Source organism: Ogataea polymorpha (genome assembly GCF_001664045.1).
Source record: "Ogataea polymorpha strain NCYC 495 leu1.1 chromosome Unknown OGAPOscaffold_2, whole genome shotgun sequence".
In the NCBI taxonomy this organism is placed as follows: domain Eukaryota; kingdom Fungi; phylum Ascomycota; class Pichiomycetes; order Pichiales; family Pichiaceae; genus Ogataea; species Ogataea polymorpha.
This window is the reverse complement of record NW_017264699.1, coordinates 918,498-942,578: the sequence shown is the minus strand read 5'-3', so window position 1 is coordinate 942,578 and position 24,081 is coordinate 918,498. Positions and strand designations below refer to the sequence as shown.

At 53.5% G+C, this 24,081-nt stretch overlaps 15 protein-coding genes across 15 annotated transcripts; 9 read left to right on the top strand and 6 right to left on the bottom strand.

Annotated features, from left to right (window-relative positions):
• Positions 1-170: 170 nt before the first annotated feature.
• On the top strand, positions 171-1,659 carry OGAPODRAFT_92873 (uncharacterized protein; the record flags this gene model as incomplete). The annotated part of the gene is made up of 1 exon (XM_018357239.1): positions 171-1,659. One exon carries the CDS (start codon positions 171-173, stop codon positions 1,653-1,655), a length of 1,485 nt encoding a protein of 494 aa, XP_018212423.1. The 3' UTR covers positions 1,656-1,659.
• Positions 1,660-1,777: 118 nt separating this feature from the next.
• On the top strand, positions 1,778-3,202 carry OGAPODRAFT_39276 (uncharacterized protein; the record flags this gene model as incomplete). Its single annotated transcript, XM_018355375.1, has 1 exon — positions 1,778-3,202. A coding segment is annotated over one exon (1,425 nt), but the record flags the coding sequence as incomplete, so codon positions are not given.
• A 158-nt stretch (positions 3,203-3,360) lies between these two features.
• OGAPODRAFT_7105 (uncharacterized protein) lies at positions 3,361-3,822 on the bottom strand (the record flags this gene model as incomplete). The annotated part of the gene is made up of 2 exons (XM_018355851.1): positions 3,361-3,600; positions 3,727-3,822. The coding sequence occupies 2 exons, from the start codon at positions 3,820-3,822 to the stop codon at positions 3,361-3,363; spliced, it is 336 nt and encodes a 111-aa protein (XP_018212421.1).
• Positions 3,823-3,916: 94 nt separating this feature from the next.
• OGAPODRAFT_92871 (uncharacterized protein) lies at positions 3,917-5,726 on the top strand (the record flags this gene model as incomplete). Its single annotated transcript, XM_018357238.1, has 1 exon — positions 3,917-5,726. The coding sequence occupies one exon, from the start codon at positions 3,917-3,919 to the stop codon at positions 5,675-5,677; it is 1,761 nt and encodes a 586-aa protein (XP_018212420.1). The 3' UTR covers positions 5,678-5,726.
• A 68-nt stretch (positions 5,727-5,794) lies between these two features.
• Positions 5,795-10,377, top strand: OGAPODRAFT_86070 (uncharacterized protein). Its single transcript, XM_018356823.1, has one exon. The coding sequence runs from the start codon at positions 5,925-5,927 to the stop codon at positions 7,974-7,976; it is 2,052 nt and encodes a 683-aa protein (XP_018212419.1). The 5' UTR covers positions 5,795-5,924; the 3' UTR covers positions 7,977-10,377.
• Positions 5,795-10,794, bottom strand: OGAPODRAFT_75486 (uncharacterized protein; the record flags this gene model as incomplete). The annotated part of the gene is made up of 2 exons (XM_018356031.1): positions 5,795-10,740; positions 10,761-10,794. 2 exons carry the CDS (start codon positions 10,792-10,794, stop codon positions 9,536-9,538), a joined length of 1,239 nt encoding a protein of 412 aa, XP_018212418.1. The 3' UTR covers positions 5,795-9,535.
• Positions 10,795-11,084: 290 nt separating this feature from the next.
• OGAPODRAFT_41083 (uncharacterized protein) lies at positions 11,085-11,681 on the top strand (the record flags this gene model as incomplete). The annotated part of the gene is made up of 1 exon (XM_018355407.2): positions 11,085-11,681. A coding segment is annotated over one exon (597 nt), but the record flags the coding sequence as incomplete, so codon positions are not given.
• Positions 11,682-11,704: 23 nt separating this feature from the next.
• OGAPODRAFT_81722 (uncharacterized protein) lies at positions 11,705-15,104 on the top strand. Its single transcript, XM_018356560.1, has one exon. It carries the CDS (start codon positions 11,712-11,714, stop codon positions 14,361-14,363), a length of 2,652 nt encoding a protein of 883 aa, XP_018212416.1. The 5' UTR covers positions 11,705-11,711; the 3' UTR covers positions 14,364-15,104.
• On the bottom strand, positions 11,705-15,249 carry OGAPODRAFT_92866 (uncharacterized protein; the record flags this gene model as incomplete). Its single annotated transcript, XM_018357237.1, has 1 exon — positions 11,705-15,249. The coding sequence occupies one exon, from the start codon at positions 15,247-15,249 to the stop codon at positions 14,365-14,367; it is 885 nt and encodes a 294-aa protein (XP_018212415.1). The 3' UTR covers positions 11,705-14,364.
• A 35-nt stretch (positions 15,250-15,284) lies between these two features.
• Positions 15,285-16,544, bottom strand: OGAPODRAFT_15799 (uncharacterized protein). The gene has a single exon (XM_018353974.1). It carries the CDS (start codon positions 16,471-16,473, stop codon positions 15,301-15,303), a length of 1,173 nt encoding a protein of 390 aa, XP_018212414.1. The 5' UTR covers positions 16,474-16,544; the 3' UTR covers positions 15,285-15,300.
• Positions 16,545-17,174: 630 nt separating this feature from the next.
• Positions 17,175-18,124, top strand: OGAPODRAFT_15798 (uncharacterized protein). Its single transcript, XM_018353973.1, has one exon. It carries the CDS (start codon positions 17,190-17,192, stop codon positions 17,703-17,705), a length of 516 nt encoding a protein of 171 aa, XP_018212413.1. The 5' UTR covers positions 17,175-17,189; the 3' UTR covers positions 17,706-18,124.
• OGAPODRAFT_86058 (uncharacterized protein) lies at positions 17,175-18,260 on the bottom strand (the record flags this gene model as incomplete). Its single annotated transcript, XM_018356822.1, has 1 exon — positions 17,175-18,260. The coding sequence occupies one exon, from the start codon at positions 18,258-18,260 to the stop codon at positions 17,700-17,702; it is 561 nt and encodes a 186-aa protein (XP_018212412.1). The 3' UTR covers positions 17,175-17,699.
• Positions 18,261-18,735: 475 nt separating this feature from the next.
• OGAPODRAFT_41246 (uncharacterized protein) lies at positions 18,736-19,773 on the top strand (the record flags this gene model as incomplete). Its single annotated transcript, XM_018355411.1, has 1 exon — positions 18,736-19,773. A coding segment is annotated over one exon (1,038 nt), but the record flags the coding sequence as incomplete, so codon positions are not given.
• Positions 19,774-19,963: 190 nt separating this feature from the next.
• OGAPODRAFT_92861 (uncharacterized protein) lies at positions 19,964-23,961 on the top strand (the record flags this gene model as incomplete). Its single annotated transcript, XM_018357236.1, has 2 exons — positions 19,964-22,560; positions 22,659-23,961. 2 exons carry the CDS (start codon positions 19,964-19,966, stop codon positions 23,533-23,535), a joined length of 3,474 nt encoding a protein of 1,157 aa, XP_018212409.1. The 3' UTR covers positions 23,536-23,961.
• On the bottom strand, positions 23,541-23,961 carry OGAPODRAFT_15797 (uncharacterized protein). Its single transcript, XM_018353972.1, has one exon. The coding sequence runs from the start codon at positions 23,947-23,949 to the stop codon at positions 23,566-23,568; it is 384 nt and encodes a 127-aa protein (XP_018212410.1). The 5' UTR covers positions 23,950-23,961; the 3' UTR covers positions 23,541-23,565.
• Positions 23,962-24,081: the final 120 nt, after the last annotated feature.

Sequence of the window (24,081 nt, the reverse complement as noted above, 5' to 3'; positions counted from 1 at the left end):
GCGTCTGTCGCAGCCGGTTTCAGATCCCCACCTGTACCATACCTGAGCATAATTCAATACAATTCAAGACACAACTTCATACACAATTTGGCTGATATGGTCCCCTCAGCGTAGTTGGTGGATCTACTAGATATTTTTCTAGGGCCTTAAAATTTTCGTATTCTTTCCCCATGAGATTCCCGCCAAGGCTGCTTCGAAAGCGGCTGCTCGCGTCCTACGCGCTGTGCGCGGTGCTGCTAGTGACGGCGTACGTTGTGCTGCGCAACCCTGCCCTCAAGACCCAGCAGCAGAAAACCAATGCCCGCCTTGTTTCGCGAGTAACTTCTTTGTTTTCAGGCAAATTAGGTCTCCAATGCGACAAATTCACCTCATACAAAGAGGAGCCGCGCGACCACTGGCAGTATTACGGCTACGACGAGAACGAAAACAACCTTGCGCCGAACGAGCTCAACAATCTGCTATCTATCACGGCGGACCAGGAGCAGGAGCTGACGAGAGTCCATTCTTTGTTGATGGAGACGTATCTGACCGAGAAAAACTCGCTCTTCCGCAGTTTCCAGGACTTGTACGCCCACCACTACGACGAAAAAAGCACCGGAATCGTGTACGTTTCTGGCAAGGAGTACTACTGGCTCACAATTCTGTCGGTCAAATTCATCCGCGACGAGCTCAAGGATCGGACCCCGATCGAGATCTTCATCCCTTTTTACGACAAAAACGACCAGTATTGCAACAAAATATCCATGGTGTTCCCCGACGTATCCTGCTCCTACTTCAACAATTATCTGTCCACCCGCGCCGTGTCCAAGCTCAGTGGATACCAATACAAAGCGTTGGCGCTGCTGCTCACCAAATTCAACAACGTGCTGTATCTGGACTCGGACAACATCCCACTCGAACAGCCGTCCAAGCTCTTCGAAGGTGAAAAGTACAGCAAGCACGGCATGGTGTGCTGGCCCGATTTCTGGAAAAGATCGACTCACCCGGCCTTCTACAGAGCTAGCGGCCTCGGCCGCCATAGCCACATCATCGCGGCTACGCCCTCAGTCGAGTCCGGCCAGATCATGGTGAATAAAAGAACGCATTTCAAAACCCTGCTTCTGGCATACTACTACAACCTCCACGGCCCAGACTTCTTCTATCCGCTATTTTCGCAGGGCTTTCCCGGAGAAGGAGATAAGGAAACTTTTTACCTGGCTAGCAGAGTCACCGACGAGGGATCATTCTTGATGACCGGCATCAAGACTAAGATTGTCGGATACATAGACAGTCAGAATCTGTTCCACGGCCAGTCCATTCTGCAGATCGACCCGGACGACGTGCACAAATATGCGTTTTTCCATTGCAACTACCCAAAACTCCAGGTCGACAAGCTCACAAAAGCGTACTTTTTTGACCAACAGACCAATACCAGACGCAGATCGTGGCAGATCATGAGAGACGCCAAGAAAGATAGCAACGCGGGCGGCATGGTAACCCTGAAGAAGGGAATCAAGGTCGACCTCGAGCTGCGGGTCTGGACTCTAATCCACGAACTGCTTGTCAAGGACTTCAAGGGCTTCAGGCTGTTTGAGAGCATCGGCAACGACGAAATGGGCGACGTTGTAAAGGAACACATCTACTTCCTCAAAAACCAGGGGACACTGATTACGTAATACATACAGGAATGATAGAAAAATATTTGCAAACTACTTGGAAAACCACCATGCTACGACGACTGTACTCCACGATTCTCGGGGTTCCGACGGGCAAACTTGCCAAGAACATTGCCGACATGACGACGACGGAACTGCTGATTAAGGCTGGATACGTGAGCCAGCCGAATGCAGGGCTGACGCATTGGCTTCCGCTGGGGCTGTCTACGATCCGCAACATCGAGGAGATCATCCGCAAACACCACGACAAGGCCGGGTGTCAGGAGGTGTCGTTGTCTGTGATGTCACACCAGTCGCTGTGGGACAAAACCGGGCGCTGGCAGAACGACGAGCTGTTCAAAGTGGGCGATTTCTGTCTTGCTGCCACGGCAGAGGAGGAAATGACACAACTGGTCCAGCGGACGGCCGACAGTTACAAGAAGCTGCCTGTGATTGCCTACCAAATTGGCCGCAAGTATAGGAACGAAAAACGGCCAAGAGGTGGGCTCCTACGCGGCCGGGAATTTGTGATGAAAGATGCGTACTCGTTCGACGTGGACCAGTCCAGCGCATTGCGGTCGTTTGAAAAAATGAACCAGGTGTACTACGACATTTTCAAGGAGCTTAATGTGCCGTTTGTAAAGGCCAATGCGGATTCTGGCGCGATTGGTGGCGACTTAAGTTACGAGTGGCATTTTCTAAGCGAGTCGGGCGAGGACACCCTTTTGGAGTGTGACGCGTGCGGTGTTGTGGGCAATGTCGAGCGGGTGAGGCCGCACCTTGCGGGAGGCCATCTTGCTGACGAGGCAGAGGTGAGCTATCATCTTACGAGGGAAAACGATCTGTGTCTAATCTATTATCCTAAAGGCCGGACGGTGAACTTTAAATTCCTAAATGACGAAGATCTGGTGGAGTTGCGCACAGACATCAGCTCCGAGGAGGCTGTGCAGACCTACAAGCGATCTGGCGACAGCGAGTTCCGGAACATTGTCCGGATTATGGACGTTGGCGTCGGCCCCGGCACGCTGCTACCAGACCTGGAGGTGGCCTATTCTCGGTCGCGAATGACCACATTTGAGGGCGTTCCGCTGACAGAGGCACAGGCCGGCGATGTGTGTGCGCTGTGCGAGGCGGGAAAGCTGAAGAGCTTCAAGGGAATTGAAGTTGGCCACACGTTTTATCTGGGCAAACGGTACAGCGAGCCATTGGACGCTGGATTTGTGGACTCTGAGGGTCGCAGACAGCACTACGAAATGGGCTGCTATGGCATTGGCGTGAGCCGGCTAGTTGCGGCCATCGCAGAAGTCACAAGAGACACACACGGTCTGCGGTGGCCGGCCAGCGTGGCACCTATCCAGGTGGATATTGTCGTGGCTGGGTCGTACACTGGCGACCTTGGAACAGTGGAGAAATTCTGTTCCCAGCTGGACGGGCTGCGGTACCGCGTCGACGCCACAGAGGGCCATCTGGGCGAGAAATTGGCGCGGTCTAAAAGGCTGGGCACGCCTCTGCAGGTAATTATCGGCAAACAGTACCCGAAAATCGAGATCGAACTGCGTGGGCTCCGTCGCGACCTGGGGAAGCTCGAGTCGGAAGTACAGCAGCAGAATGGGGTCGACAAATTGGTGGTCGACGTGGAAAAAGGACCGCAAATCGTGCACAAACTACTGAGTGTCATGTAAATAGAAATATATTAGTATATTTATTGGACGCCCCGCCAGCAACACTAGAAAAACTTGCCGGTCAGCTTTGCCAGCACGTGCAACAGGACAACCGAGAAGATGAAGGAAACAGCCAGAACAAGCACGACGAGCGGATCGATCTTGAAGCCCTGCGACTCGTCGGTGTAAATCTTCAGCATGGTGGACGACGAGCCACCAGCACCTGCAGCCCGTGTGGATGTTGGCTGGCTCTGTAGCTGCTGCTTGAGCTTGTTTTCTTGCGTGGCCTTTCTCTTGGCCAATGTCTTTGCACCTCCTGGAACACTGCTCATGAATAATATATACGAAAAAGTGGTGGAAAAAGTTCGTTAAGCGTCGCGTCGACGAGCAAAACAGGCGGAGAGTTAAAATAGGTGTTGTTGCGTGCTGACAAGCAGTTTCATGGCTAAGTGTGGTTGTCTGATGGTGCTGACACAGACCGCAGACCTCCAAACCACTCCCGCCGCAGATGACTGGTAGGTGGCCATTCTGGCCTGCCTTTTTTACCCTACCGAGAAGTGGCACAGCGAATAAAAAAAAAGATATAGTCAGAAATTTGTCCTGTTCTGTTCCCCGTCCATTATGTCTCTCCAGTCTCAGTCGCCCTCCTACGAGCAGGTACCTTTGGATGTCTCGGCCCCAGAATACAACAACCGCCATACATCGGTGTCGTCCATGTCGTCTGCGTCCGGCTGCACCTCGTCGACCTACGGAGGTAATGCGTCCATGCAAGCGATGAACGCAAACACGACAGGAAACTCTGTTCTTTCTGGCCGCGTGTCTCAGAGTCGGCATTTTGGACAACATGGCACGTTCAATCCGAACTGGCTGCCGCAGCAAACTAACACCATGATGAACGTCACGCCATGGATAGAACAGCAGGCTCAGGTGGCTCCTAGCATCAACATGTCCAGTCTCAACATGTCGTCGATGCCGAGTGAGCAGTCGCAGACCACAAATCTGAGTGTGCTGACTAACAAAAAAAGCAGCAACTCCACGGTCAACGACAAGAGCGAGGACCGACAGCAGAGCACCGGGGCTCCTGTGTCGCCAGACAACTCTCACCAGCCCCACGAGTTCGAGAAGGACGAGGAAGATGTTATTCCCACCGCAATTGTGATCAAAAACATCCCATTTGCAATCAAGAAAGAACAGTTGTTAGATGTAATGTCCAAGCTGAGCTTGCCATTACCGTATGCCTTTAATTACCATTTCGATAACGGAGTTTTCCGTGGACTTGCGTTTGCCAATTTCAACTCTACTGAGGAAACGTCCATGGTGGTGAACGTTTTAAATGGTCGGGAGATTGGTGGCAGAAAGCTCAGAGTCGAATACAAAAAGATGTTGCCGATGGTTGAACGAGAGCGGATTGAGCGCGAGAAAAGGGAAAAACGCGGCCAGCTAGAGGAGCAGCACCGGTCCACCAGCGCTACCTCGCTGGCGTCTCTTTATAGTATCAGCTCAATGCCGAACTCGTCAACCCCCGCACAGACCAACATGTCGCTTCTCAACAACGCCAGCACTGCACACAAACTTATGCCGGACAGACTCTACGTGACTCTAAGTGCCCAACCTCCTTCCTTACCGAGCAACGTGGACTTTAATGACCCTGAAACGTTAGAAATCTATTCCAAACTGATTGTTTTTAGAGACGAATTTAAGAACCCAACGCTACCTGCCAGTGTTTCCGAGCTGGCATTTCCTTTGGCATCCATGAACTCCAATCAGCGCAAGGTTATATCTGTTCTGTGCCAGTTCTTGAATCTGGTTGAATCTTTCGAGTCTGGATTTATTACGGTGAGAAGGTCCGAGCTAGGCGTCCAGACCACTGGGGGCACCTCGGTCACAGGCGTTGCCGGTACCTCTGTGTCGTCGGCAGCCACCCCGGCCACTGGCGCGCAACCGGCCTTCCCACCTTCTTTGATCCGGTCTCAGTCGCACAACCTTGTGAGCACGGCGTCTCCACTTTCCATGAATGCTGGTAGATATAGACAGCAGTCTCCTCGGATTGTGACACAGCAGACCCAGCCAAACGCATTTGCACAGTCGCAACAGTTGCAGAGCGCCACCTCTTCGCCAAACATTTTTCAATTGCAGCATCAGAACCCATCCACTCTGCACCACTCGTCCTCTGCTGCGTCTCTGAACCTTTTGCGGACCAATGGCCAGACACCTCTTGGCCAGCAGCTGAGTGGTGGCACGTCTGGAGCTCGTGGGGGCGGACTTCCCTCCCTGGGCGGAAATGCAGCCTTTTTTGGACAGGCTCAGTTCACAAACACTGGACTCACTAGCAAGATGGACGACATATTCATTGGCATGGAGAATTTGAGTTTTGAGAGATGATTTATGAGATTTTCACGGTACGCCCACTTATGTGTAACGAGTGTTTATTACGAAAAATAAAATGATTATTTTACATTAAATCTTTTTCTCCATTTTCATGTTGGGACAAAGAAAAAAGCTTCCGGAAGAGACTGTGTCCAGCAAGCCTCTCGAGGAATTGGAGAAGTCCAAACACATTGCGCAGAACACCGGTGTTTGGACGTTCTGGGCGGCGCTGGAGTCTGTCGTTGGGCCCACTCTCCTCACCATGCTGGGGGCCTATCTGCGATTGTATGGTCTCGAGAAAAACCCCAACGTGGTCTGGGACGAGGCACATTTTGGCAAGTTCGGCTCGCAGTATCTCAAACATGAATACTACCACGACGTGCATCCTCCTTTGGGCAAAATGCTTTGCGGACTTAGCGAATATCTTGCCGGCTTTAATGGAACTATTGAAAATTTCAATTTCGAGAGCGGTAGCAGGTACCCTGTTGCATTCGATTATGCGCGGGTAAGATGGTATGGCTCGTGGTTTGGCAGTCTGGTGGTGCCTGTTTGCTACTTTACGTGCAAGGAAATGGGTTATTCGCTACTGACAACGTATCTTATCTCGTTGATGTGCTGTTTGGAACTGTCGTACATTTCCCTGAGCAAATTTATTCTGCTGGACTCGTCGCTGCTCTTTTTTACGGCCACTACGCTGTACTGTCTTGCAAAGCTGCACAACTTGCGAAACAGGGAGTTTTCCGCTCAATGGGTTGGCTGGCTCTGTATTACCGGAGTCTCCATTGGATGTGTGTGCTCCGTGAAATGGGTGGGTCTGTTTGTGACGGCCTTGGTGGGACTGTACACGGTTCTGGAACTGTGGCTGAAGTTTTGGAGCCCAAAGTTCAAATTGCACAGATACGCAAAAAGCTGGATCTACAGAATCGTGGGCCTGATTATGCTCCCGTTTCTGGTGTATCTAATTTTCTTCAAGATCCACTTTGCCCTGCTGTACAAACCGGGTTCAGGTACCGGCTCGCTGTCATCACTCTACCAGGCCAGCATGCAGGACACCGACGTGGGGAACTATCCACGAAATTTGGTAATTGATTCAAAGATCACCATCCGTTCTCAAGGCAAGTCGCCTAATTTACTCCATTCGCACCCGTCCAAGTATCCTGCCGGCTCCGAGCAGCACCAGGTGACGACGTACGGGTTCAAGGACGCGAATAACAACTTTATCGTGCGGCCGGCAAGAACACAGCGCAATTACGGCCCGTTCATCCAGAACGGAGACGCCATCAGGCTGCAGCACGAGCTCACCAAGGCCAACCTCCACTCGCATGCCATCCATGCACACGTCTCTGAGAGGTACTGGGAGGTGAGCGGGTACGGCGACGAGACTGTCGGCGACGCCAAGGACGATTGGGTGGTGGAAATTGTCGAGCAACTGCACTCTGGAAATAAAAGCTACGCGGCCACCGAAAATGGCCCAGAGTTTTATAACGCGGTTCACCCGCTCACTACAACCTTCAAGCTGCGCCACAAAGTGCTGGGCTGCTACCTAGCCACAACAGGAGAGTCGTACCCAACGTGGGGCTTCAAGCAGGGCGAGGTGGTGTGTCGTCCGGACACCAGGCTGCCGTTTGACAGATCGACGTTGTGGAACATCGAGATGCACGAGAACGACGATCTGGCCGTTGAAAGCGACTACGTGTATCCGAGCCCGCGCTTTCTGGTGGACTTTTTCATGGTGCAGCACGGCATGCTTGCGTCGAACAACGCGCTCGTGCCCGACGTGCACAAACACGACGAAATCGCGTCGTTCTGGTGGCAGTGGCCGTTTGCGCTCGTGGGACTGCGCATGTGTTCGTGGGGACCACACCTGACCAAGTACTACCTGCTGAGCCACCCGTTCACGACGTGGTTTTCCACGGCATGTCTGGGCGGGTTTGTGTTGCTGGTGGTGCGACTGCTGCTGCTGTGGCAGCGACAACAACTGGTGGTTACTGCAGACCAGCTCTGGAAATTCACGATATGTGGTCTGGTGCCGTTTGTTGGCTGGCTGTTGCACTATTTGCCGTTCATCGTGATGGGCCGCGTCACCTACGTGCATCACTACATGCCTGCTCTGTATTTTGCCATGTACGTGGCCGGGTTTGTGGTAGAGTACGTTACGGGCTCATTGCGAATCAGATATGTGATCTACAGCATTCTTTACGCTCTTGTCGGGTACCTATTCTGGTACTTTAGCCCGTTGTGTCTGGGCATGTCCGGCAGGGCGTCGGATTACGCTTACCTGAATTGGCTCCCAAGCTGGAATATCGCGAAATAATTTTTTATTTACATTCGCGACCAACGCGTTCCAAGATTGCATGGAAAAAAAACATTCCTCAACATTTCTCATTTCTCATTGCTCTTCTTTGCATGTTTTACTCTGAACAGCTGCTTTCTCGCGAGGGTCCGCTGGCCTACGTGTGGCTGGCAGCGAACCTCGAGAAGAAGCTCACCAAACACCAGCTGCTCAATACAGATATCTCCGAGAGCACTAGGGCGATTGTGTCTAGCAGCAGTGTGTCCACAGAGCCACTGGCGCTGCGCTTGACGGGCCAATTGTTGTACGGAGTGGTGCGAATCTATTCCCGCAAGGCTAAGTATTTGCTAGACGACGTGACAGACGCGATTCTAAAGCTCAAGTCGTCGTTCAGGGCGTCGCAGTCGGTGATCCTGCCGGCCGAATCGACCGTCCTGCCGTCGATGCGTGCCGTGACGTTGCAGGATACCGTCACCGAGACCGACCTGCTGTACCAGGAGCCGCTGAATTTTGACGATATATTCAACACTCAGCGATCGACGCAGCCGACGCAGCTGCCCGAGGAGTCGACCACTTTCGACCGTTCGGTGGAAGTTCCGCGACGCGCCGAGGTCGATGAGCTCGACGGCGTCCAGGACGATCTCGAGCTGAACCTCGATTTCGACCTTGGCGACGCCATGGACGTCGACCGCGACGCGTCAGTCGAGCTGGGTAGAGCCGACGACGAGGCCAACGCGTCGCAGCAAATGAACGACGTCCCTGACTTCGAACTGCCGGACTTCCACGAGCCTGTTCTCGAGATCGATGAAAACGAGCCGGCCACCCCTGGCCATGGCGACCCGCTGGGGCCAGAAATCCAAATCGATCTAATTTCCGACAAGCGTACGAGACGCGCGCCTGTGTTTGAGAACGTGGACGTGGTGCGCACGTCGCGCAAGCGTGTGATCATGGACGAGCAAATTGAGATACCGGGCGAGCTGATCCGCGAGTACCAGGCCAACTACCCTGCGCCGCCGGTGGCAGAGGAGCGGGCCGGAGATCTGGAAAACGTGATCGAACTTGCAAAACCGCGGTGTCTCACTTTTGGTGCGCTCGAAATGCCTGTTATCAAGAGGAGAAGGACAGACGAGACAGAACAAGTCGAGCCGGCCCCGGAAAATGAAGTCAGTCTGCAGCTGCCCTCGTTCGATGTTGGGACCGAAGATGCGGCGTTCGAGGAGGTGGTTGAGCCCGCTGTGCCACAGGACCTGCCGGAGCTCGACCAGGAGCTCGAGTCGTTCCAAACAAACAATGTCAGCGACTCGCAAACAGTGTCACGTGCAACCGCGAAAGTCGCCCAGGAGTTGCGCGGGCTGCTGGCAGACAAGCCGGCAACCACGTTCAGCGAGCTGGTGGCCCGTGACATGGACTCAGCCGAGCCGCTGTCGCGCAACCCGAAGAGAGAGACCACACGGACGTTTTTCGAGCTGCTGGTGCTTGCTACCGGTGACTCGGTCGAGCTGAGCCAGGAAAGGCTGTTTGGCGAGATCGGTATATCTGCGCGCGCAGGACTCGCTGTGTAACGAATACATTATTGCTAACTACAGAATTTCTAGGTAGACGTGGCCATCTGCCGCGGCGCAAGCGAAAACACGCCCGTCGGGACTCCATTCTACCCTGTTGAGGGGCACGCCCAGATTCATGGAGCCCAGACTCGCGTGTCTGTTTTCGTCCAAATTCCAGAATTCGACCGCCCCGTCGGGCCCCACCGTGACAAACGTCTGCGACTCGCGGTCCAGACTGATATCGGCCACGAGGTTAGAGGTGTTAATTGTGTGAAGCTCGTCGTTCTCGAAAACCTTCACTTTGTAGTCTAACGCGCATGAAACGGCCGTTTTCGCGTTATGGTCAATGCACACCACCGGCAGCGGATACGCCGTCGCAGACAGCAGCTGCAGCGCGGCTGGATCGTCCAGCGACCCCAGCTCGACTCTGTACACCTTGCCCGTGGAAAGGCCCAGCAGCAGATGGTTCTGTTTGATGGAGCACGCTGTAATGTGGAATTTCTGGCCCAGCGCGAGCCGGGAGCGTGAAATGGCCGTCATGAGGTTCTTCGAGTGAACAGAAACTGCGCCGTCGGACGAAACGCTCACCACCGAATTCGAGGTCTCTAAAATGGCAACCACAGGGTACTTGCCAGAGCTAGCTGTAGATGTAACTGGATATTTGGTAGCAGAGTCAAACTCGTACAGGTACAGCCTGCCGTCGATGCCGCCGGCAAGCAGCTGGTTTGAGCGCGACTTGACAAACTTCACCACGACGATGTCTGTGTACGTTTGGAGACTGAATTCCGGTGCAAGGGTGTGAGTGTTCCAAACGAGGATAGAGCACGGTGTGTGTGCGCCAGTGTATGCTGCAGCGATTAGTTCAGGATAATGCGGCGACCAGTCGATCGACGTGACGGCTGTCGACGCAACCGTGTCGTTGAAGAGCAGTTTTTGTGCTGTCACAAATGTGCTGGTCACGTCAGGTTCTTCTTTGGCAGCAGCGTAGATGCTGTTCCTGTTTTCGTTCTGCGGCGGTATCGGCGATCCCAGGAGGGGCGTGAGGTCCGGTTTATGGTTCTGAGCTTGCTGTTTGAGCTCGAACTCTCGCTGCAACTGCTTGCGGATCTCGTACTCGAGCTTTTGACGTATCTCCTGTTCCAGTTGACGGTGCACCTCTTCGTCGTCTGTGGACGTGGATTTCTCTAGTAGGATGGGGGGTTCAGTGAGACTGTCGCTGTGGACGGGGTCATTTGGAGTGCCTGTCGGGGTCAGTTCTGACACAACGGGTTTTGGGGGATGTGGAACTGGCTCATTTTCCTTGTTGTTTTGTTCCTCTTGATTCGCAAAATTTCTCTGAGGAGCCAGTTTCGGCGGGCCGGAAATTTGGGCCTCTCGGGCCAGCCGTTGTCGTCGCAGCTCCTCCAACTTGGCCCTCTTGGCTTCCAATGCTGCTCTGCGGTCCATGAATTAAATAAAATAAAATAAAATAAAATAAATAAATAAATAAATAAAGTAGAATAAATAATACATGAATTTCGATGACATCCTCAAAGAGTTTGAGGCGTCGAAGCGACCGGGCTACAACGAGGACGAACGCCGTGCAGAGGACGTGCGGCTGCTGCTGGACGCCTGGATCAAGGAGCGTACGGTGCCGGAACTGCTGCCGTACGAACAGGAATTAATTGATCGCATCCTGATCCGTATCCGCAAACAGATCGAGCTGATCGAGATGAACTCGATCGAACTGCAGACGCACGAAAGAGAAATCAAGCTGCGTCTCGTGGTGATCGAGTCTGAGCTTGACCGCGTCCAATTCATCATCAGATCGTACACCAGAACGCGACTCCAGAAAATTGACAAATACTCGCTCTACATCCGCTCAAACGACAAAGAAACCGCCAAACTCAGCAACAACGAGTTTGCATACATGGAGCGGCATCTGGAGCTGCTGCTGGAGCTGTATAACTCGCAGTTCATGAAAAACCTGCCGGAGTCGTTGCAGGCCATCGACGAGACGGGGGGCGGTGTGTCGATGATCGATGAGCCGGACCTGGACCGCCCCGTGTTCGTGCAGGCGACGGCAGAGAACGTAGTTGAGGTGGACGACGAGGAGATCGAGCTCACCAAAAACGGCATCTACGTGGTTCGCTACCGCGCGGTGAAGGACTTGGTGGAAACAGGCGATGTACGGGTGTTGTAAATAAAATAAAGTAAATTAGTCCATTTATTTATGTCCCACGAGTCGGAAAAGTCGCTCGACAAACACGGCGAGCGCGGGCAGGACCGCCCGTTGAGCAGCTCGCCCAGTGCCATGTTTGTCATGGACCACCACCGGCGCTCGAGCGGGCAGTTTTCCCGAATGGCCTTCAACATCTATGGCCTGTCCACCAACGCAAGCCCGAGCCCGTCGTCGTCGGCGAGCCACGCCGTGCCAGCTTCGTCGCTCTCTATCCTGCCATCGTCGGCATCTGTATCGAAACACAACGCCGAGTCCAACAGAACGCGACTGCACAGCGTCAACGAGATTCTCGCGTGCGCCAAGTCCAACGAAACACCCAACCTGTTTGTGATCGGCGGGCCTAAGGCATTGCAGCTTGTGAAAGTCGCCTCAAACGAGATCACTGTAGAGTATGACCTTGTCGTGCCGAACGCAGGCTCCCGGAGCAACAAGTACGGCCTTGTCGCTGACGCAAAGTTCGGCCACCAGCAGTACGGCAGAAACATCGCCATCTCGACGCTTTCGGGCTCTATCCACATTTACAACCTCGACCGCGGCACACGTATGCGCACCACGTTCAGCGACCACCAGCGCGCAGTCAACTCCGTCGATTTCAGCCCGCTCAGCCCGCACACGCTGCTGTCCGGGTCACAAGACGGCAAGATGAAGATATGGGACCTGCGAACCAAAAACACCAAAGCCCAGCTCACAATCCGCGGCAACTCCGACGCCGTGCGCTGCGTGCAGTTCAGCCCGCGCATAGCTCGCAGTTTTTGCAGCATTGCAGACTCCGGCGTGATCCAGAAATGGGACCTGCGCAGACCGACCACGTTCGAGCGAAAGCTCAACGCACACACGGGGCCGGGGCTCACTCTCGACTGGCATCCCGAACTCGACTACCTCATCAGCGGCGGCCGCGACAAACAGCTCCAGGTATGGAACATGGGACCCGGAAGCGACCACCAGCGTGAGCCGGATCACGTGATCAACACGGCGGGCCCGATCTCGAAAGTGAGCTGGTGTCGCGGGCGCGGCAACGGCTCCGTGTTGACGACCGACGTGGCGACGTGTTTCCTCAACGACGACCCATGCATCCAGATCTGGAGCCTTGCACGCAAACACGTCCCGAAAAACGTGATCGAGCTGCACACCAACCAGGTCACCGGGCTGGTGTGGAAAACGCCCAAGTACCTGGTGAGCGCGTCGAAAGATAAGACGCTGGTGCAGCACGACGTGAGCGCAGAGCCACGGCTCGTCGACACGCTGCCGACGATGGCCGCTGCCTGGGACAGCCAGGCGGGAGCACGGCTGACGTTTGTGAGCCAGGACCGCAACCAGTTTGAGGAGACGGAGGAACTAACCCCTGGCGAGCTGTACCACCCGACATCGCCCAATCTCGTGGCCAAGGGGCGTCCGGCCCTGCCTCGACAGCCGTCGCAGTTCCAACGGGCAATACGTTCTCCGTACGCTCTGCATGCTGACATTCCTATTCCCGACAACGACACCGACGTTTTCAGGTTTCTGAGCTCCAACTATCTCGTGCAAGTTCCGGACGGTATGGATCTGCTGCAAGTTTGCGAATACAACGCGTCGGTAGCGGCTGCGGCAGGCAGGTTTCGCGACTGCCAGGTGTGGAAGACGATTGAGGGCAGTATTCTGTGGGAAGAAAACGAAAAGGTGGTTCAGGGGCTTCAGGAGTTTCGTCTGGAGGAGCGCAACGGGGCTGTACGGACAGAAAGCCGGTTGAGCTTGAACAACAGCGACCATCTGAGCACGTCTGTGGAGTCGTATGATGGTGGAATAAACAGGGACGAGCAGTTTGGGTTCACTGCGAACACCAACGAAAACGAGAACGCCATTGTGGACGAGGACGACGATAGCACGAGTCACGTGACACGGGCAATCGACATCAAGCGTGCGTCAGACTCGCTGGCAAGGCACACGTTCTCGTTTACCGGGACGAGCGTCGACCTCGACAATGAGAAGTTGCAACTATCGGGCTCCCCACAATCCAAATACAGGTCCAAAAAGCTGTCGATGACGCAGATGACGTCGCTGAGCTCGTCGCCAGCCAAGAGCCAACGGCTGCTACCCAAAGAGGTCTCGGTGTCGAAAGAGCCAGCGACGCCGTGGAACCCGGTCGATCTCATACGCCAGGCTGCCTTGTACAGCAGCATGCAGGGCGATGCGACCATGTGCGCAACGTTGGCTCTGCTGTTTGGAAAAATATACCCCAAGGCGTTGTCTGAAATAGAGTGCCAGGACTGGATCCTCACTTACCACGACCTGCTGCAAAGGCGGTGTCTTTTCGCTGTGAGCGCCAACGTCCTCAAGACTGCAGCCATGCAATACGAGCTGTTCACCAAAATAGGCCAGTCACAGACGTCGTTTCGGCTGTTTTGCCAGCACTGCAACACGCCGCTTCTAAACGAGCACAGCAAAAATATGTGGCTGCAAGACCCGGAGATCGAGTTCGGGTTCTGGTACTGCGATCGGTGTGGCAAAACGCAGGGCGGATGTATTTATTGCAACGAGCCCGTCAAGGGCGCGTGTGTTGTTCTGGAGCGGTGCGGCCACAAGGGCCACTTTGGGTGTCTGCGCACCTGGTTTGTGGACAACATGGAAGACTGCTGTCCAGGCTGTGGCACCGAGTGTGTGAAATAGACTACTTTTCAACAGGATTGATGTTGCGCATGAACTCGTAGAAGTAATCCCAGTATTTTGGTTGCACGATTGTATCGTTGTGATGTGCTCCAGCAAACGCCTTCCAGATCTTGTTTTTCGATTTGCTCAGCTCGTACAGCGTGCGCATGTGCTCGGGGGGGACGATCTCGTCCTCAAGTGCGCTCAGAAATAGAATCGGAATGGTGTCTGGAATGCGCACGATTTCGTCCTCGGATGCCCAGATCTCGTGGCACAGGGCCTTGAATGGCGACAAAATCGGGAAGATGTACGGAATTACCTTGCGAATGCTCAGGAACGTGTTTTCCAGAATGATGCCAGAGACAAGATTCGCATAGTTGGCCGCAATGTAGATGGTGACGGCGCCGCCCAGAGACCGGCCGTACAAAACAAGCGACGATTCTACCAGCTGCGCGTGCGACGCCACATACTCCATCACGGTGTCGGCATCGATCTTGAGCCCCTTCTCGCTCGGCGCCCCGGTAGATTTGCCGTAGCCTCGGTAGGAATAAATCAGAACATTGTAGCGCAACTGTTGGTAGATGTATTTCACAACAGGCAGGAAATGGCCGATGTTGCCAGCATTGGGCGACAGGATCATCACCGTTTTGTTCGTGTAGTCGATGCTGTTCTTGTCGTGCAGAAGAAGATAGCCCTTGAGAGTCTCGCTATCTTTAGTCTTGAGAGTAAGGTCTTGGTAAGTCAGACCGTACTCGGCAGGAGTATCGACGTGGTCTCGCGCGCCGTTCAGGCCAGAGGGGTAAATGATGTTGGTTTGGTATTTGTATATTCCAAGCAGCGCAGCAACTGCGACGGTCGACCCAATAACGAAACTAATTTTGACAAGATGGAGAGGGAGATCAAACATAATTAAAATATTTAGTTTATTAATTTATTACTTGATTTATTTCGTTACTCATTATCCGTAGATGACATCCATTATCCAGCAAAAATAGCCTCCAAACGTCAAAGTTTTCACCAATTTCTGCAAAATACCCGGCCGTATCTTGTTGTATAGATTCCCGCAGCTGTTATTTCCTTCAGACTCAAAATAGCCGTTGCCGTACTTGATGTATCGCCGTACGTTGCAACCGCTCCAAAAATTCCACCACTTGGCCCGCTGGCACGGCGAGGTCCGCAGTAGATTCTTGCACAGTGGTCCGCACGGCCCGTCGATGTACTTCCACTCGAAAGGAGACCACCGCTGGCGTGGGTCCGACGGAGGCAGCTTCTTGTCGCCCCAGTAGCCCATGAAATGGAGCCAGTTGCCCAACTGTTCCTCTCTGCCCGGATGCGACCCGTTCGCATACTCCACTGTTTCACCGTCGTACGTGTATGCCAAAAAGTTTAGCGACGGGTTCCACAGCGGACCTCGATCGGTAAAGTCGGACAGTATTGAGTACGGTAGGTCATGTGCATGCTGTCCCGTGGACGCGTAGTTGGCGTGTGTTCCGCGAGCGGCAAATATCACCGGGTGCTGGTCCAGTTTCTCGAGGTTTGTATAAAAGTACGCTCCGCCGCCTCCGTGAGCACTCATCCACACAATCACCGGCTCGCCCTTGTAGAAACGCACAAGCGAGTGTTCCCAGTCGCCCACGTGGTCTCCAAAGGGCCCGGTCCCCATCACGTAGGGGCCCTCGTTGAAAGAGTAGAAGTAGAACCAGTAGGCGTCAACCCAGCCGTTGCCCTTGTCGACCACAATGAGCGTAGCAGGCACGTCTGGAAGCTCTCCCGTGTAGAAGTTCGGTCTGTTTTTGGCCCCTGTGATCCATCCGGGGTCCTTGTCGAAGTCATCGTTCGCCGTCATGTACACGGGGTTCACCGGAGAATGGTACCCCTGCAGAGCCTCCAAGGCGGAGAGGTTGAGCGAGGGGCCAAACTGGTCGAGTTTCGTCCCGTTGGCCAGTTCAGCGTGGAAATGCGTCACAAACTCCGCAATGTTGTATGGCATGTACCGCTCCTCAGAATAAAGATACACCAGGGGAGCGTAGTCTATCACGTACGCCGGAACATGTCCCGGCTTCAAGGTGCGCTCGTGCGGCTCCGGCCAGGCCTTGAGCGGCGGCAGGCTCTTGAGAGCGGAAAGCCGCATCTCGGGTAAGTACATGCCGTGGCTTGCGACAATCCAGGTGCACAAAATAAATATGGGTAGCATAGCAGAGGGAAGAATAATAAAATTAAAACTTAATTATACGATAAGGACGGATATTTATTGATCGACGCGACGATAATTTTTTTTTCATGATCCAAGCCCTGTTGCTGGTTGTCGCAGCGGTGTTTATCTCGTGGCAGAACGGCTTCATGGGGCCCTCCTTCCAAACCCCAGAGCCGGAATTGACCACGTCGGCCAAGTCACAACAAGATCTCCAGAACGCCACGCTGTACACACTGTGCCGTAACAACGATCTCTACGACCTACTCGAGACGATCCAAAACTACGAGGACCGATTCAACGGCCGGTTCCACTACGATTGGGTTTTTCTTAACGACAAGCCGTTTGATGATAGGTTCAAACTAGAAGTGTCGAACCTGGTCTCCGGAAAAGCCAGATTCGGCCAGATCGACGCACAACACTGGCAGTTCCCGTCAAGTCTAAATCGTACACTTATGGAGGAAAATATCCAGAAACTGCTTTCCGACGAGGACGGCGTGCTGCCGTACGCCGACTCTGTCTCTTACAGACACATGTGCCGGTTCGAAAGCGGGTTCTTCTACAGACATCCGTTGCTCCAGGAGTACAAGTACTTCTGGCGGGTCGAGCCGGGCGTCAAGCTCTATTGCGACATAGATTATGACATCTTTGCACACATGAACGCCCATAAATACGCATACGCATTTGCGCTCAGCATTTTGGAGTACCCAAAGTCTATTCCCTCGCTGTTCCGTCATGTTAAGGACTATCTGCTGTTGGCCGGCAAGGAAGCGCTCCTGCACGACGAGTCCAACTATTCCAGGTTTGTGTACGACGGTACCACAGATTCGTACAATTTGTGCCATTTTTGGACGAATTTGGAGCTCGGAGACCTCGACGTGTTCCGCTCGCAGGAATATAATGAAATGTTCGAGTACCTGGACCGGCAGAACGGGTTTTTCTACGAGCGCTGGGGAGACGCCCCCGTGCGCTCGCTGATTCTGTCACTTATCCTGAAAAAGGGCCAGATCCACCGGCTTGCAGACATCGGCTACAAGCACGAGCCGTATCTCCAATGTCCGACGGATGCGGCTCTGCGGCGCGCGAAAAAATGTTCGTGCAACCCGGACATGGACTTCACCCACAACTGGTACAGCTGCTCGTGGTGGTTCGACCGTCTGGACGGCTCATAGACTCAGATATTTAGTTTTGTACTCCGCAACGATCCAGTCGAGTCCTGCTCTAATGTTTTCTCCCGTGTACGCGCTGCCAAAGATGATCTGCCACGCGTGATTTTCAAGCCGCTCGAGTCCGAGAATCCGTATGATTTCGGTCCGTAGTTCGTCCCTGTCCCCTGTAAACAGGTCCATCTTGTTGACCATGATGACCACGCCACAGCCCGCGAGGCGGTCCTCGCCTAGTACCCTGCTGAACTCAACAAAGTTCTCCTGGAGCCTGTGGAGACTGGAACTATCTATGACCCACATGAGAAAGTCTGTTTTTTCGAAATAATTGAACCAGAACGCCCGCAGCGAGGTCTGACCCCCGATGTCCCAGATGTTTATGTTGAAGCCCGCGTACGACACAGTGCAGATGTCGAAGCCCATTGTGGGGCTCGTTTCCTTGACGTCCTGGCCCAGCATGCTCTTGACGATCGTCGATTTGCCCGAATTATCCAGACCCAGGAGCAGCAGGCGCACTTCTTTTTCCTTGAGCTTTTGTTTGCGGATGATGGACAACAGACCCATGAAAAATAAATAGTGCGCCCCAAATAAAAAAAAAATTAGATCAATTACCCAATTTGCTAAACTATTTTTCATGGCAAAACGTAAGGTGGTAGATAAGCAGGTCTCAATCCTCAAGTTTTGCCGAACAGGAAGCGGCCACGAAGATACACTCAAGAAGGAGGTCACGGTTATAGACCTCGTGAGCGATAACGAGCAGGAGTCGCTGTTTGTCTGCGATTCAGAGGAAGAACTGCCCTACCAGGAAGAGCAAAGCACGCAGTTTGCTTGTCCTGTTTGCGAGGTGGACATCGCACACTTGTCGCTGGACGACCGCACAGTCCACGTGGAGGCGTGTCTTGTTAACCCAAATACAAAAAAGGTGCTGTATAGACGGATCAAGACGACGGGGGTTGTGGAGCAGAGGAAAAAGAAATGCGACAGGCGACCGCGACCGCCGATTCCAGACGAGAAGATCCTTCGTTTTGAAAACCATACCATTGCCGTTGATGCTTTCTGCTACGCCCCTCACCCTGCCATTTGTGTGTATCTATTGACGCACTTCCATTCAGACCATTATGGAGGCCTCACCAAGAACTGGGACCACGGCTCGGTTATCATTGTGACGCCCATAACGCGCAATTTACTGGTTTACAAACTCGGGGTGAACCCCGACCTCCTGCTCAGTGTGGATTATAACCAGACAATCGAGGTGCCTCACACCGATCTCAAAATAACCTGTCTCGACGCGAACCACTGTCCCGGAAGTGGCGTCTTTGTGATCGAATCGCCTGGGTTGCGGTACCTGCATTGCGGAGACTGCCGAATCAACAAGCCGATGCTGGAGTCGCTGATACAGATCGGCCGTTTCCACAAGATATATCTCGACACCACGTATCTGAACCCGTTATACAATTTTCCCAAGCAGGAGATAGTTATAGACGAGTTATGCAAGCTGTTGCAAAGCAAGATGGAAACCATGCAGTTTTCGCAGCAGCGGGTTATAGACTTTTTCGTCGACCGCAAACCGCAAAAATTTCTCATCGTCATTGGCACGTACCTCATAGGCAAGGAGCGGCTTGCGATCAAGCTGGCTGAGGCGCTGCAGACCAAGATCTACTGCAACCAAGAGAAAAAAAACGTTCTCAGCCAATTTGGTTGGCCACACTTGGATAACCTACTAGACACGCATAAGCCAGAAAACTGTCAGATACATCTCGCCCCACTCCCGAAGCTGAACAAGGACTATCTCGCAGAGCAACTCAAAACGTACTCGCGCCATTTCAAGGCTGCGATCGGAATCCGCCCCACAGGGTGGTCTGTGCGGTACGGAAAACCAGTACCTTCGCTGGACGCGATGGTGGCCGCAGAGCCCCCGGAAATGGTGTACGCGGCTATCTCGAAGCACTTCGACCGGTTCCGCGAGGACAACAAGGCGCGCGTGCTGCAGATCCCATACTCAGAACACAGCTCATATAGGGAGTTATTCTACTTTGCAAATCTGCTCGAATACGACGAGCTGGTTGCCACAGTGTCCCCACATAACCAGGACGAGCAGCTCGCGATGCTGCGCGAATTCAAAAATTACGACAGATTGTGTATAGAAAATTTCTAAAATAACTGGATTATGCCGGCCGGGTAAGCCTGCCTCACCCCGGTTGCGGGTGGGCCTCCCATCCAAAACAAATTCACAAAGTTTGCAAACAAATAAATATTTTAGTCAAGCCATGGATGTTAGCAATCTGCTGGAGAACGCCATTTTGAGCTCCGACCCGGGCGAGCGTGGCCGCGCAGAGGCCGAGCTCTTGCGGCTGTCGGAGCAGAGCTGGGGCGCGTATCTTCTGAGCATGGTAGAAGTGCTGAGTAATGAAACAAAGAGGACGGAGGTGCGGATCTTGGCGGGACTGTCGCTGAAAAACCAGCTTGTGTCGAAGGATCCGGTCAAGAAGCAGCAGCTGGCCGAGCGGTGGGTGCAGCAGGACAACGATCTCAAGCAGAAGATCAAGGACACGGCGCTGCAGACCCTGTTGACGCGTGACGAACGTGTGGCGAACGCTGCGGCCCAGCTGGTGGCTGCTGTGGCCGATATCGAGCTTCCACTGGGAACGTGGAATGAGCTGATGCACATTATAGTGGACAATACCAAAGCAGACAAGCCGGTGAACGTGAAGAGAGCGTCGCTTCTGGCCATAGGATATGTTTGCGAGAGTGCGGATGCCACGAACCCGGCCGTGGTGGCGCAGGCGAACGGGATTCTGATTGCGATTGTGCAGGGCGCGCAGTCGTCAGAGCCCAGCACGGTTGTGCGGAAAACGGCCATCAATGCGCTGGTTAATTCGTTGGAATTCATTGCGGGCAATTTCGAGCGCGAGGGAGAGCGGAACTACATCATGCAAGTGGTGTGCGAAGCCACGACGGCGTCGGACCCAGAGCTGCAAGCGTTGGCGTTCGGAGCGCTGGCCAAGATTATGAGTCTTTACTACCAATACATGGGGATCTACATGGAGAAGGCCCTGTACGGTCTGACGGTTTCTGGCATGCAGAGCTCCGACGACAGGGTGGCATGCATGGCGGTGGAATTCTGGAGCACCGTCTGCGAGGAGGAGCTCGAGATAGCCATTCAGCTGGAAGAGTACAAGGACCAGCCACCATCAGACCTTGTTTCGTACAATTTTGCGTTGGTGGCAATCACGGACGTGCTGCCGACGCTTCTGAGCCTGCTGTTGCGTCAGAACGAAGACCCTGAGGACGATGACTGGTCGGTGGCCATGGCTGCTGGCGCCTGTCTGCAGCTTTTTGCACAGAACACCACGAATTACGTGGTGCAGCCGGTGCTGCAGTTTGTGGAGGCCAATTTGAATCAGCCCAATTGGAGAAATAAAGAAGCTGCAGTGATGGCGTTCGGCTCGATACTGGATGGCCCCGACCGGTCGGAGCTGACCGTTCTGATCGGCCAAGCGCTCAGGCCTATCTTGGCCCTCATGAAGGATGAGTCGCTGCAAGTCAAAGAAACCGTTGCGTGGTGCGTGGGCAGAATAGCAGACATGGTTGTCGAGGCGATCGACGTAAACACGATGCTTCCAGAGGTGATCCAGGCGTTGGCTGCCGGTTTGCAGGACCATCCGAAAGTCAGCACCAACTGCTGCTGGACCCTCATCAATCTTGTGGAACAGCTATGTGTGGATGCCAAGGACTCTCCTTCGAGCGTCATGTCGCAATATTACCCAATGGTGGTTCCGATTTTGATCCAGAACACAAATTTACCCGATAATGAGCACTCGGCCAGAACGTCGGCTTATGAGGCGTTGTCGACACTTGTATTGTACAGCAGCGCCAACGACATGCCGATGGTGAACCAGATTGCATCGGAGTCGCTTGCGAAGCTTGACCAGACCATTTCTGTGCTGATGCAGGGAACAGTGGTTTCTGGCGAGGAGAAAGCCGTTTTGCAAGAATTGCAAGCCAACATTCTGTCCCTGCTGACGAATGTGGTGCGTCGAATTGGTGGCGACATTGCTGCCGTATCGGATCAGCTGATGGAGAAGTTTTTGCGGCTGCTGCAGATTCAGGAACCAAATTCGATCATCGAAGAGGACATTTTCATTGCCATTTCGTCAATTGCGTCGGCCATCGACGTCCAGTTCGAGAAGTACATGCCGTCGTTCCTGACGTTCCTCACCAAGGCGCTCGAGAATACCGACTCGCCCGTCTGCGACGCTGCCATCGGCCTCGTGGTGGACATTTCTCATTCCCTCGGAAACGCATTCATTCCGTACTGCCAAGGGTTCATGGCCATCTTGGGAAACACGCTTTCGAGCCAGAACGTGCGTCGTGAGCTGCGGCCGTTGATTCTCTCGTGCTTCGGCGACATCGCGTCGTCCATCGGAGCTGAGTTTATTCAATATTTACAGGTCGTCATGAACATCTGCAGCTCTGCGCAGCAGCTGGAGCCCGAGGACGCTTCTCTGGAGACGGAGGACTACATTTTGAGTGTGAAGGAGGCCGTTCTGGACACCTACGTGGGAATCGTGACCGGTTTGCACGACTACCCGGATGCTTTGCAGCCGTACACGCTCCAGATCGCCACGTTCCTGATGCAAGTGTACCACAACCAGGCCATGTGTTCGAGCGAAAGTGTATGTCGATCTGCCGTGGGGCTGCTCGGAGATCTGGCCCAGATCTTCAGCGATGGCAGACTGAGAGAGTTGTACCAACAGGACTGGGTGGGTGAGTTTATCAAGAAGACCAGAACCAACCAGAGATTTTCTCAGGGCACCAGAGACACAGCTAGATGGGCAAGAGAGCAGCAGAAGCTGCAACTACAGTAAAAAGCCCGTCCTCTTCATCATTTTTTTCTAGTAGCATATCCCCCTGACTATATAAAATAATAATAACCCAGAAATTATTCTCCACAATTTATAGTATGTCTGCGTTTTCAGATAAGCAATTCGATGCGAAGCAGTACGCCGACTTCCGGCCGCAATACCCAAGCGCTCTGTTTGACATCATTCTCAAGTACCACGGTTCTATGCCAGGCAACAAGTTCGGCACGTTGCTGGACATTGGGTGTGGCACGGGACAGGCGTTCAAGCCATTGAGCCCCCACTTCCAAAAAGTGGTGGCCACAGACCTATCGACGGTGATGGTGGAGCGTTCCAAAGAGGTGGCACGCACATTGAGCACGCCTGTGGAGCTTTATGTGTGTCCTGCAGAAAAAGTCCCCGTCGAAGATGCATCGGTCGATGTCGTGGTGGCTGGAGAGTGCGTGCACTGGTTCGACACTGACAAATGGTTCGACGAGCTCAACAGACTGCTCCGAGACAATGGCACGGTGGCTTACTTTGCATATGTGGATCCCGTGTTTGTGGGCGCGCCAGAGGCCAACCAGATCTATAATGAGATGGTGTACGAGGACGGAGCGTTTTTGGGCCCATACTGGGAGCAGCCGGGACGCGGCATCTTGAGACGGTTGTACAAGGACGTGAATGAGAAATTGGCCGCAGATTCCCGATTTTCCAACGTCGAGGTGGTGTACCACGACCCGGCAAAAGAACCCGCAGAGCACGCAAAATTCACCATCTCCAAAAATTTGACCCTGGCCGAATATCTCAACTACGCCAAGACTTGGAGCTCGTACCACCGGTGGCAGATGGCAAACCAGAAAAAGCCTACGGCCCTGGACCCGCTGCAGGAAGTTTACACGCGGCTCAACACCAGGCTTGGCTGGGACCTACAAACGAGCATCCAGATCTCGTGGAAAACTGTGTACGTTCTTGCCCGCAAAGTCGGACACAAGTAACAATATCGGTTTTATTAGTATATGACACTTCTACTCGGCCTTTCCACCCTTTCTCTCAATCAAAGCCTTTCTGTCTTTGTCCAGGTGCAATTTGGTGATGACAACCTTGGATGGATGGATGTTGACTGGCACGCTGGCACCGTTGGATTTCTCTTTGGTCAATTTTTCGAGCTGGATGGCGTATTTCAGTCTGTACACAGAGGAGATGGTTCCCTCCTGGCCCTTCTTGGAACCTCTGACAACGAGAACTTGGTCGTTCTTTCTCACTGGGAGAGCCTTGATTTTGTATTGTTCTCTGAGCTCCTTGGACAGAGGAGCAGACATCAAAACTCTTCTCACAGAGGATGGAGCGTTGAAGTAGGCCTTTCTGGCCTTGGATCTGGAGGAGGAGACGTCTTGGGAAATCTTAGCCATGGTTGGTGGAATGAAGTTTTTTTTGTCGAAATTTTTCAAGAGCCAGATGAGAAGTGCTTAGGTAAGGAGCATAGGGCACGGGAGACCTAGAGGCACATCACGTGACAAATTTTTCGCCCCACCTCGCACCTG

Excerpts from the sequence above, each read along its gene's own strand:
- OGAPODRAFT_15797 (XM_018353972.1), bottom strand. The coding sequence starts at position 23,949 with ATGGCTAAGATTTCCCAAGACGTCTCCTCCTCCAGATCCAAGGCCAGA.
- OGAPODRAFT_15799 (XM_018353974.1), bottom strand. The coding sequence starts at position 16,473 with ATGCGGCTTTCCGCTCTCAAGAGCCTGCCGCCGCTCAAGGCCTGGCCG.
- OGAPODRAFT_81722 (XM_018356560.1), top strand. The coding sequence starts at position 11,712 with ATGTCCCACGAGTCGGAAAAGTCGCTCGACAAACACGGCGAGCGCGGG.
- OGAPODRAFT_15798 (XM_018353973.1), top strand. The coding sequence starts at position 17,190 with ATGAACGCCCATAAATACGCATACGCATTTGCGCTCAGCATTTTGGAG.
- OGAPODRAFT_86070 (XM_018356823.1), top strand. The coding sequence starts at position 5,925 with ATGCTGGGGGCCTATCTGCGATTGTATGGTCTCGAGAAAAACCCCAAC.